Genomic DNA, 11,837 nt, shown 5'->3' with positions numbered 1-11,837 from the left:
TAAGAATGCAGCAGAAGGGGCTCTCTGGTTCCCTGTGATTTTTATTTTTCAGAAAGAGCAACACCATATACCACAAGCTGGACATGAAATCACAATCATCCTCCTGTCCCATCCTTCCAAGTGTTCCATTTATAGATATATGGCAACAGACAAGACATTTGTAATGAATCCATTTATATGAAATATCTAAGAGATATTTCACAAAACAGACAGGTTGGTGACCACTGACAATTAGGGTGGACGGAAGACCTGCATGCAGCAAGAGCTAAGCTGCTGGGGTAATAAAAATATTTTTTAATTGATCGTGATGATACAATTGTGAATATGGTAAAAGCTACAGGATTGTATGTGTGTGTGAGTGACTGAGTGAGAGAGAGAAGAGAGAGTTATGAATTATATTCTAATAAAGGTAGCGAGTAAAACAGCTTCTAGTCCAAGTATCTTGAGAAAAAGAAAGACAGTACATACCTATAATGCAGGTGAGGATCCAACCTAGGCTACCTGAGACCCTACTTCAAAACCAACAAAATACTGATCTATATATCGGGTGCCCTGGCTAGGACCTGCAATCCCAATACTTGAGAATCGAAGACCAGGATGATTGGCCCAAGTTTGAGGACAACCTTGCCAATGCCATGTAGAGTGGGCTACAGCGAGACCACATGAATCAACGAAATACCACTAATGGTATTTCTGTCCATCAATTTACTCATCCATTTAAAGATTGAAGGAGCCAAAGCACTTCTGCAGATGGAAATCAGCGGGTATCTGGGGCAGCGTGGTTCACGGCTTGAATCCCTGCACTCCCAAGGCAGAGGCACAGGTATCTGTGCTTGGAAGAAGTACAAAGCCATGTTTTATTAGATATTCATCAACTGACATTGCATTTAAAATCTGAATCTTTCATTGTATGAAATACATACTCAAAAAAGGTCATTCCACCGGCACATCAAAGTGAATAACATTTTGTTTGTTTTTTGAGACAGGGTTTCTCTGTGTAGCCCTGACTGTCCTGGAACTCACTCTGTACACTAGGCTGGTCTCAAACGTGGTGATCTGCCTGCCTCTGCCTCCCAAGTACTGGGATTAAAGATATGTACCACTATTGCCTGATGAGAACATCGTTGTATAATAATGTATTGTAAGTTTCAAATTACTGAGATTCAAGTTTTCATAGCAAAAAAAAAAAAAATCATAAATACATCCAACTATAATTTGACAATAAAAATAAAATTCAAATAGCATTGAATTCATTAAATGAATGCACAAATACAACATATGTATGTTTTATATGTGCACATGCACACGCGCGCACACACACACACACACACACACACACACACACACACACACTAGTTTTGAAATTTCCACAATAGCTGGGTGGTGATAGCACAAGCCTCTAATCCCAGAACTCTGGAGGCAGAGGTAGGTGAATCTCTGAGGGTTTGAGGTTAGCCTGGTCTACAGAGTGAATTTCAGGACCATCGGAGTTACAGTAAGAACCTGTCTCAATACATGTCACATGTCTCATATATGTCTCTGATATATATTTGAAAAAATATTTAAAATATGAAACTAGCCACACTCAGTGATAGTATATGACAGGGTTGGATGTCCTGCAGTCATGGACAGAATCCAAGGCCTGGCTCTTGGAATCACTGAGCTAAATCCCCAACCCGTGCACTAAGTTTTGTCTTAGCAAAGCTATCGTTTGTCTGAGGGGTCACAAGGTACTTTGTGAACTTTGTTTCCTGTGTTTGCCTGAGGGCCACTCTCCCATGAATTTTATTATCTTGACCAAAGGAAAGTCATTCCATCAGCTGCCCCCACCCAGGTCTGGAAAAGTCTATGGTCAGACTGAGGGTTGAACTCTTTCCTTTTTTCCCAGCTGGAATTCTTTCTTTCTTTTTCTGTAGTACAAGTGAGAAAATGCTGAGGGGGCAAGGGGAGCTGCACAGGCAGATAAGAGAAAGATGAAGAAGACATTCCACTGTCTATGGTGCCCTGTGGTAACCTGACTGCAGTTTGACTTACAGTCAAAACTAGCTAGAGCCACAGGCTGACTTATGCCTGGAATTCCAGGTTCAGACAGTGTGGCAGGAATGGTGTTACCAGATAGAGGCCAGCTCGGCTCTGACCCTGTCTTGAAAATAAATGATGCCACGAAGCACCATGGCAGGCAGATTTCTGGTCTGCACAGTAACATCTAGGGCTATACAGAGACCCTGTCCCTAACCAAGAAATCAATCAATCACACAAACCCAGGGCCTTGAGCTTGTGAGATGACCATTCTACCACTGAGCGACAACCATGCCCTATTATCTATCTACTCTTTAGAACTGAAGGTGTTTGCCATTTCTATGCCTTAAAAACTAAGGCATATCCTGGGGTTGGAGAGATGGCTCAGCGGTTAAGAGCACTGGCTACTCTTCCAGAGGTCCTGAGTTCAAATCCCAGCAACCACATGGTGGTTCACAACCATCTGTAATTAGATCCGATGCTCTCTTCTGGTGTGTCTTAAGACAGCTGCAGTATACTTACAAAAATCCTTTCATTTAAAAACTATATCCTGTCTACCTGCCACTGTCACAGTGGCTGTTCACTTTATTTGCAACTGGTGCAAAAGTTGCTTGTAGGTCAGAATGAAAAAAAAAAAAAATGAAGGTAGTGAATGGGGGGACTCCTGATGCCAGGAACAGTGAGCCTGTAAGGCTCTGGGCCCTACATAGAGGAGAAAGAGAAGTGACTGACAGGTACTCCCCTGGCTTCCATAAAAACATACAATATGAATAAATAAAAGGTTTCCAAGAAAACGTCATCATTAAATAAACAAAACAATAATGAAATGACGGAAGCCGCAGAGATCTAGCAAATGAGCATTCAGTGTAGGGGATAAGGAATGTGTTATTTACCCAGAAGGTACTGGGATGGAGGACAGAAATACTGGAGCATCCATCCTGGCCTGTTAAGAACAGACTCTGACCCACACAGCATCACCTTTGAATACAGCAAACAGAAATTTCATCACTGAATCTGGCAGTGGTGTACACGTCTGCCTTTCATCCCAGCAACTCAGTGGCAGAGGCAGGTGGGTCTCTGTGAGTTTAAACCTGGTCTACAGAGTTCCAGCACAGCCAGGGCTACACAGAGAAGTCCAGTCTCAGAAACAACAACAATAAAGCTATTCTGAGCACACTTTAATCCTAGCCGTAGCCAGACAGAAGGATTTCAGATTCGAGACAAACCTAGGCTACTAGGACTGACTTGGATGTACAATGAATGAAATGGGGGAAGGGAGGGTAGGAGGAAAGGAAGGAAGGAGGGAGGGAGGGAGGGAGGGAGAGAGGGAGGGAGGGAGAGAGGGAGGAATAAAAAGAAAGAAAAGAAAGGAAAGAAAGCAAGCAGAGATGGTTCAGAAACTGATTCCCCACAAGCTAGTCTTTGACCTCCACAACTTCAAGGTGGCTATCCCAGCAAATAATACAAATGTATATTTTGACCAAAGATATTCTACTACAAACATCTTTATAATTTGAAGATAAAGTCAATAGTGTAAGTGATTAACAAATGTTATTTGTGTGTCTCACAATTGAATATATTATAATAAATGTGGGGAAAATACAGACTAAGGAAAATGGACTTCAGTATCGTGAATCTGGACTATCTGAGCAAAAACAGAGACCGAGAGAGGGTAAGACCCTAAGGTGCTTATTGTGCACGCATGCCTGGAACACTAGCACTAGGAGACATGTGGCTTGGAGACAGACTGACTCTTAGAGCTCACTGGCTGGCCAGCCCAGCCAATCTGTGAGCTCAGGTTCAATGCCTCGAGGGGGGGGGATGGATGCTGAGCATAGACTTCTGGGCTCCACAGATACAGCACACACACCACATATGCAGGCACACACACACACACACACACACACACACACACACACACACCCCACATACACACACCACATACATGGCATACACAGGCATAGCATACACACACACATACATACCCCACATACACACACCACATACATGGCATACACAGGCATAGCATACACACACACACACACACACCACAGCATACATAGACACACACACACACACACACACACACACACACACACACACACATACATTTTGTTTTTGAAAAAGACTGAAGGAAGGTTCCCTGCAGCCCATTCAACCTTACTTGCCTTGTATGTACTCCAATTCTCTGCAATAATTCCTAGAAATCACAGCCTGGGCCCAAAGGCTAGTTTATAACGTCGCTAGCCTGGCTTTCAGTGGGTTGCCAGGCTGGCCCCAACCTCAAGGCACTCAGTCATTCACTCCTAGCCTTTCCAAGGCTGTGATACACTCGCAAGCCACCAACACATACAGTTGGACCTGCATCTAGCTTATTAGGAATTTCCACATTGCAGAGATAAACAAATGGCTAGCTTAGTGAAAATCCAGCCCTGACATAGGTCTGATCATTTCTAGGTAAGGTGTTACATTCCCGTCCTGGGTATGCAAACCAGAAGCCCCATGTGTGCCTGTGAATGAACCCTGCTGCACAGTAGCACATGGCATTAACTCTGTGCCAAGCTGAGAACACTGAAATCACACACAACCCTGTTCTGTAGTGAGATTATTCTCTCCTCTCCTCTCCTCTAACCTTGTGTGTTTGCATGTGTGTGTTCATGTGCATGTGTTAGTTTTAATAGCAGGGTATCATGTAACCCAGACAATATGTAACAGGATAGATAACCTTGAAGCTGCTGTCTCTTCCCCCCACCTTCCAAGTGAGGGACAGAGTGCCAGGATTACAGCTGCATGCCCCTCAGATGGTCTGTAAGGTATTGGGTAGAACCAGAGTTTTGTTCCAACTTAAACAAGCACTCGAGACTACATCACCAGGCAACTCTTGATTTTTTTGGAGATAAGGTCTCAACTATGTAGACCAGGCTTATTTCCTCCTGTTTTCAAACTCCATAGTAATAATGGATTTTATCACCATGCCAGCTAAACTTGTATTTCTTATGGATACTCCCATCACCCACCCCCAAACTTCTCTCCCACTGGTCCCTTACATTCACATGTCTGAGATTTCTTGTTCCAAACTGTGAACTCTATAGAAAAAAATTTCTGTCAACAAAGAGCAAGGTCATCTTGTCAAATGGTAACTGGTAACCTGGGATGGGACACATAAAACCACTATAGCCTTTTATCAATCTCCCCCACCCCCTCTCTCTCTTTCATTTTCAGTGATTTTGAGACAGGGTCTCATCTCAATACATAGTCCTGACTGTCCAAGAATTCACTCTGTAGACCCCCTGGCCACAAATTCAAGAGAACTGCCTTGCTCTCTCTCCCAAGGACTGGGATTAAAGGAGTGAGTGTTAGCAGCTGCTGCTGCTGCTTGATGCTTGATGCTGCTCCTGCTGCTGTACTACTACTACTATTACTGCAGTCACCGCCACTACCAGCAACAACCCTCTTCCAATATTTCTTTTAAAAATGTAAATAGACTGGAGATGGCTCAGTGGTTAGGAGCACTACCTGCTCTTTCATAAGACCCCGGGTTCAATTCCAGGACCCACATAGCAGCTCCCAACTACCTGTAAACTCCAGTTTTAGGAGATCCAAAACCTTCACACTGACACACAGGCAGCCAAAAGACAAATGCACAGAAAAGGAAAATAAATCATTTTTAAAAAGTTTAAACAGTGTTGTAATAAATGTATGGGGGGGGTCCTTAGCTATTCTGTAATTATCTTGCATGTGAATAGACTATTGAGCTTCAAAAATAAACAAGGTATCAAGTCTATGTAATGAAGTCCTAGAATACATAGTAACAATTGACAAGGGAAGGAATTAGTCGCAAAGTTACAACTGAAAAACCATGCATCCTGTTTCTGAACACTATGAAACCTAAAAAGCACCACATCTTATTCTTACTTCCTTTCCTTCCAAGCAGTGAGCACACTCTATAATTTATTCACCTGTTTTCTAGCTTTCTGGTTCGCCTTTTCTAGTTAGCCTTTAATCTCCTAGAGAGCAGGAAACACATTGGACTCTGTGTGTGTGTGTGTGTGTGTGTGTGTGTGTGTGTGTGTGTGTGTGTGTGTGTGTGTGTGTGTGTGTGTGTGTGTGTGTGTGTGTGTGTGTGTGTGTGTGTGCGTGCGTCTTGCATACACAAGAGTGCATACAACTCACAAACACCATTGTGGCCCATCAGTTTGTATGTACATGAAAATGACATACCCATTATTGGCTCTTATTATTGCTCAGAAAGAAACCTTTATAGAGCATTCAAATGAGGCAAAGGAATGGTTCCCAATATTCTGAATATCGATCACAGACTCACGTACACACAGACACAAGACACATGCACACATCCTGTTTTCTGCTAGTGTAACACAAGCCCTAATGTCCTGCTCCCCCACCCGCATTCATGTTTCCCCCTTTATCAGCATCATCAAGGAAGGAAACACTAAGAGGAAGGTTGATTCAAGATCAGTTCCGCAGAAGCTGCCTCTGCAGACAGCTTCCTGGTTTACCATTCCCTGACATTTCTTTCTTTATTCACCCCATTGTTTCAAATACTGACACTACCTTAAAATAATATCTTATAGCCAAGTACTAGCAAATGTCACTTTGACAACAAGGAAGTAGGGTCCAAATGATGACCGTTAGGTGTCCCTCCCCGGAATGCCCACTTGCACTGAGATGCTTTAGACTTCCAGGTGAGCTGCGGACCCTGGGCTTCACCCTGCCCACTGATGTTACTGTTTCCATTATCCTGGTCTGTGTTCTTCTTAAAAGACCACAAAAGTTCTCAATAAACCAAACAGAACAGAACACCAAGTTATAGCTTTATTCTTCCGTAATTTTGTTTTCCATATTTTTATTCTCCATATGTTACATGCTCTGATCACATCCCCCATATCAGCCTTTTACTGCCCTCCCTATCCTGACAAGCTCCTTCCTAGCCGATTCTCCCGTGTGCATTTGGGGTCAAAGGACAACTTTTTTAAGTACATTGTGGTGAGTGAACTCTGCACCCCATGTGCTGAGATTACATTACAGCTGTAAACTAGCAGTGGATTAAGTGTGTCTGTCACAAGTTGGTTCAAGCCTCAAGTGGTGATTATAGACATCTGTCAACCTGTGAGTCAATAAAAGACAGGGGACATAGGGCTAGACATATGGCTCAAGGGCACTTGTTGCTGTTGCAGAGGACCAGGTTCCATTCCCTACACCCACATGGTTGGTTCACAGACAACTGTAACCAAAGTTCCAAGGAATCTAACTTCTCTTCTGAAGTTCACAGGCATGCGCACAAGCGGGGCATGGTGACACACATCTTTACTTTCCTCACTCATGAAGAAGAGACACCTAGTCTACACAGTAAGTTCCAGGACAGCCTACAAGTTCAAGGCTATATAGTGAAACACTGATTGACAAAAAGGGATATGAAGAGTGATGGAGGATGCGTGGGATCAAAATACAATATCACAACACAGTAAATATCACACACACACACACACACACACACACACACACACACACACACACACACACACACATTAAATATCAAAACGAGGTCCTGTGGAGACAGATGGCCCAGTTGGCAAATTGCTTACTGGACAAGCATAAGGACCTGAGTTCAGGTCTCAGGACACACTTGAAATGTCTCTCCCAGTGGTGGGAGATAGAGGGATCTCTGGGGCTTGGTTGAGGTTCTGAGACCTTGTTTAGAAACTAGAGAGGAATTGAGAAAGTCACATGACTGGGACTTCTGACCTCTGCAAATTCTTGTCTACCATAAACATGCACACATACAAAATGGAGGATCATACCATGTTATATTTATATTATAATTATATTATGTAATTATATAAATAATAAAATTATAATTAATATGCTAATAACCCTTTTAAAATATCAATTTAGGTACATAAGTAATCGAAGCCAATTAGATCAACCAAGGTTTTATTTGTATGTTTTTTATTAAAGAATAAGTGAACCCAGGCATGGTTGCTCGTGCCTTTAATCCCAACACTCAGCAGGCAAAGACAGGTGAATCTTTACTATGTAGCCTGGTCTACATAGTAAGACTGTCAGAGAAAAAAAAAAAAAAAAAAAGGAAGTAAGAAGAAATGAGGTAATACAAATTAGACTCAAGTGGTCCTGTCCTGCAACTGGATTCAGGAATTACCACAGTTCAGAGCAGTATGTAACGTACATCTTCCAGTTTCCTCCATCATCAGATTCCTCAGCTAGCTACACCCTACATGCATGAGGATGGGGGAAAAAAAATCTGGAAATCAGTCATTTGCCCCTTAATCATGACAGGGAACCTGAGATATTTGAAGGTCTAAGGGGTCAGGGTGAACACATGTGAATCAGGCCTTTGGTCCAATGCCACCTTTGCAATAAAAGAAATAAGACAAGGACAAAATCCCCCTGTAGAGTCCTATCACTGAGCCCTGCATAGGGCTCTAGTCAGATAGAACCTTTGTGTTCTAGTTCCCAATGACCTGCAGAGAACTATCCCTAATCCTGCATAGCATGCTGCCAAGAACTCACTCCTGGGTTATAGTTCCTCTAGTTGAATTTTACACACCTACAGTTCAAATCTGAATTAGTACGGCTAGTATGATTCGGAGAAACAACACTTTTTTTTTTTTAAGATTTGTTTATTATATAAGTACACTGTAGCTGTCTTCAGACACACCAGAAGAGGGCATCAGATCTCATTACAGATGGTTGTGAGCCACCATGTGGTTGCTGGGAATTGAACTCAGGACCTCTAGAAGAGCAGTCAGTGCTCTTAACCGCTGAGCCATCTCTCCAGTCCCCACGCTTTCTTTTTAAGTTTTAAAATTTTTATCTTTGTGTGTGAATATACCCATGACAGGATACTAAAAAATGAATAGGATCGAAAATTGTCAAAATACTTTAAAAGTATCTAAAATTTAAAAAAAAAAAAAAAATCCCAGCATTAAACACATTTATTTTGGCTATAAATATTGGCTCATGTTGGAAATTCTGCATTTAGAAGTTTGAGACAAGAATATCTGGAGCGCATCCCCCACGGAAGGCAGCTAGAACACTAGGTTACCCTTTTTTAAAAATTATTGTCATTTTTTTAAGAAACCTGGGTATGCTTTGAGAGACATCATCAGAACTATGTGAATGTAACTACCATGTTTTAAAATTATTATAGAGAAAACCTGGCCTTTAAAAAAAAAAATATCTGGAGCTTGAGGTAAGAGAGCCACCTCCCAGGCCTCCCTGTGCTACATGGTGAGAACTATGTCTTAAAGCACAGAACAAAAACAAAACAAAAATCAAACAAAACAGCAATAACAACAATAAAAAAACATGCTGTTGTGGTGAACACCTTTCATTCCTGAGCTAGGGCACTTGCTACTCTCCCCTTTAACAGTGTCAGGGTGACTCAAAACCACTTGTAAATGCAGGGCTTGAGATTTGCTGCCCTCCTCTGGAGGCCCTGTATACTTACACTCATTTGCACATACACAAAAATATATAAGAAATACCCTTTCCAGCCAGATGGTGGTGGCACATGTCTTTAGTCTCAACACTTGGGTGATAGTAGAAGGTGGGCCTAAGTTTAGGCCAGCCTGGTTCAAGGAAAGTCAGGGATACATAGAGAAATCCTGCTTTGAAACTTACCCCTAGGGTTGGGGATTTAGCTCAGTGGTAGAGCGCTTGCCTAGCAAGCCCAAGGCCCTGGGTTCGGTCCCCAGCTCCAAGAAAAAGAAAAAAAAAAAAAAAAAAGCTGAAACTTACCCCTACACAAAGAACCACTTTTATTCTATTAAAAAAAAAAAATCCCTATTTTTCAACAGACACCAAATACAGACAACTCATCATAAGCAAGAATTCAATCCTGCTTGCTGGGACAGAAGAAATTAGGCCATCACAGGGTCACAGTCAGTCCCCAAAGAAACATGCTGCATTTACTTCTGACAGGCAACAGGTGACAGGAGACACACAGACTAACAAAACATAGAAACCCCCACCCCCAGCCCAGTCTATGATTAGTTCTGCACATAATCTGTGTCTTACATGGGTATTTAAACTCACAGTATGCGTATGAGTGTGCATGTACACATACCTACCCATTTATGAGTCATTTACAACAGTAAGACTAAAACAGCTTCTTTGTGGTTTTAAGACTGGGCCTCAAGTAACCTAGGCTAGCCTCAAACTCACTATGTAGCTGAAGCTAGCCCTGAATGCCTAATCCTTCAGTTTCTACCTCCCAAGTGTAGTGATTTCAGGCAATACAGGGATTTAAGTAGGTGATGGTCTACAGTTGGGAGATATAAAAGGTTACCAATGGATGGATCAGATGAAGAAAAACATAAATTGGTTTAATGCACCCTACACACAACGCCTACTTGATTTACCCAGGCCTCAGGAAAATGCATGCCAAACAGTCACGCTCATTCCACAGAGCCTACCACTTTGCTGACTCTGTGGTCAATTTCCAGTAAGCACTTCTTCTTTGATGAATAAATGATCTTGCCCTTGCTGTGTGCACACAGGAAACAGAAACCTCAAGGTGGTCAGTGAAACCAGCAAGCAAGGCAATGCCCAGCTCTCAGTGCCAGCATTTAAAAGTCACATAATGGGGGTTGGGGACTTAGCTCAGTGGTAGAGCGCTTGCCTAGCAAGCGCAAGGCCCTGGGTTCAGTCCTCAGCTCTGGGAGGGGGGGAGGAGCCACACAATTGGGGCAGCAAATGAAATCAGAATCTGCCACAGTTCAGCACGCTGGAGGGCTAAAACTTTATTTACAGACACAGAGGTATAATTACATTTAAATCCTTTTACATTAAACACATAGAACAATACTGTAGACAGGTGGTTCTGCTGCTTAATATTTCCTCTATAATGAAAACGATTGCTGACATTTACAGTATTGTAGTGTAAAGCTTGAAATCTTAAACCTGTGAGCAATTTCAAGGCTAAGGCTAGCCTTGAACTTCTTGTGAGGCCATGGGCTTTTAAATTAACTCTTCCATACCATAACAAAACTGCAAACAGATCCTGAGCTAACAACCAAATCAGGTTATGCTGAACTCTCAGCTTGCAATCTATACAAAGTAAATAAAACATGCTGATTACTTAAGTCTATGGCAGCCAAAATTAAATATAGCATAGTGAGCACTTCACACTGAGCAATTAGAGTTTAACTGTAAGGTCTCAATGCACTTGAAGTTGAACTAAAATCTCTAAGGTCATCTCCCCTCCCCCCACTCTCGGGAAAATGACATATCAGATTTTACAATAGTATTTTCTGGTTGTTTAAAAAAATTTTTTTTAATCACAACCAATCATAGCTGCCAACTTCTCTACCGTGGAGCTGATGTCCACAGGGTGCAGAACACAGATGCAGGTGGCACAAAGGAAGCTGGAGAGGAGAAGGGATTATTCAACACTTTGCATATAAACTTTTCCTCTGTGCAACATTTATAAGAAGCTGCAAATAAAGGATGCTAATGTGGACCGTAAGGGGGAGGAGGGGGTAAGAGCAACTCTGGCTGAGTGAAAATTCATGTAACCACTGACAACCTGGGAGAATTCAAATCCACTATACTGTAAATGCACCCTCAGATGACAGAAAAACACTGTATAAAATGGAAAAATACATATATCATTTCATCAAGAGCTGATTACCTTTAAAACTTTGGGCTTCTTTTCCCTCTGGGGCCTCTTGTTTTCTTTTGTAACCTAAAATTTAAAAAAAAAAAAAGTAAAATTGAAATGTGAGCCTCCATTTAAAAAATATATATATCAGCTCCCACCCTTCCCCCCACCCCCG

The 11,837-nt window shown here is 42.1% G+C and overlaps 1 protein-coding gene across 1 annotated transcript in view; it reads right to left on the bottom strand.

Moving 5' to 3' along the window:
* Positions 1 to 11,837, bottom strand: part of Tet1 (tet methylcytosine dioxygenase 1) — a 67,881-nt gene that overhangs the window by 40,544 nt on the left and 15,500 nt on the right. Inside the window, exon 2 of the mRNA XM_032888331.1 lies at positions 11,693 to 11,746. Coding sequence (XP_032744222.1) covers positions 11,693 to 11,746 — 54 coding nt within the window. The remainder of the gene's footprint in view (positions 1 to 11,692; positions 11,747 to 11,837) is intronic.

The sequence above is a fragment of the Rattus rattus genome, chromosome 18, assembly GCF_011064425.1.
Source record: "Rattus rattus isolate New Zealand chromosome 18, Rrattus_CSIRO_v1, whole genome shotgun sequence".
Lineage (NCBI taxonomy): Eukaryota > Metazoa > Chordata > Mammalia > Rodentia > Muridae > Rattus > Rattus rattus.
Note: the sequence above shows the minus strand (reverse complement) of the source record. Positions and strands in the feature narration are given on the sequence as shown.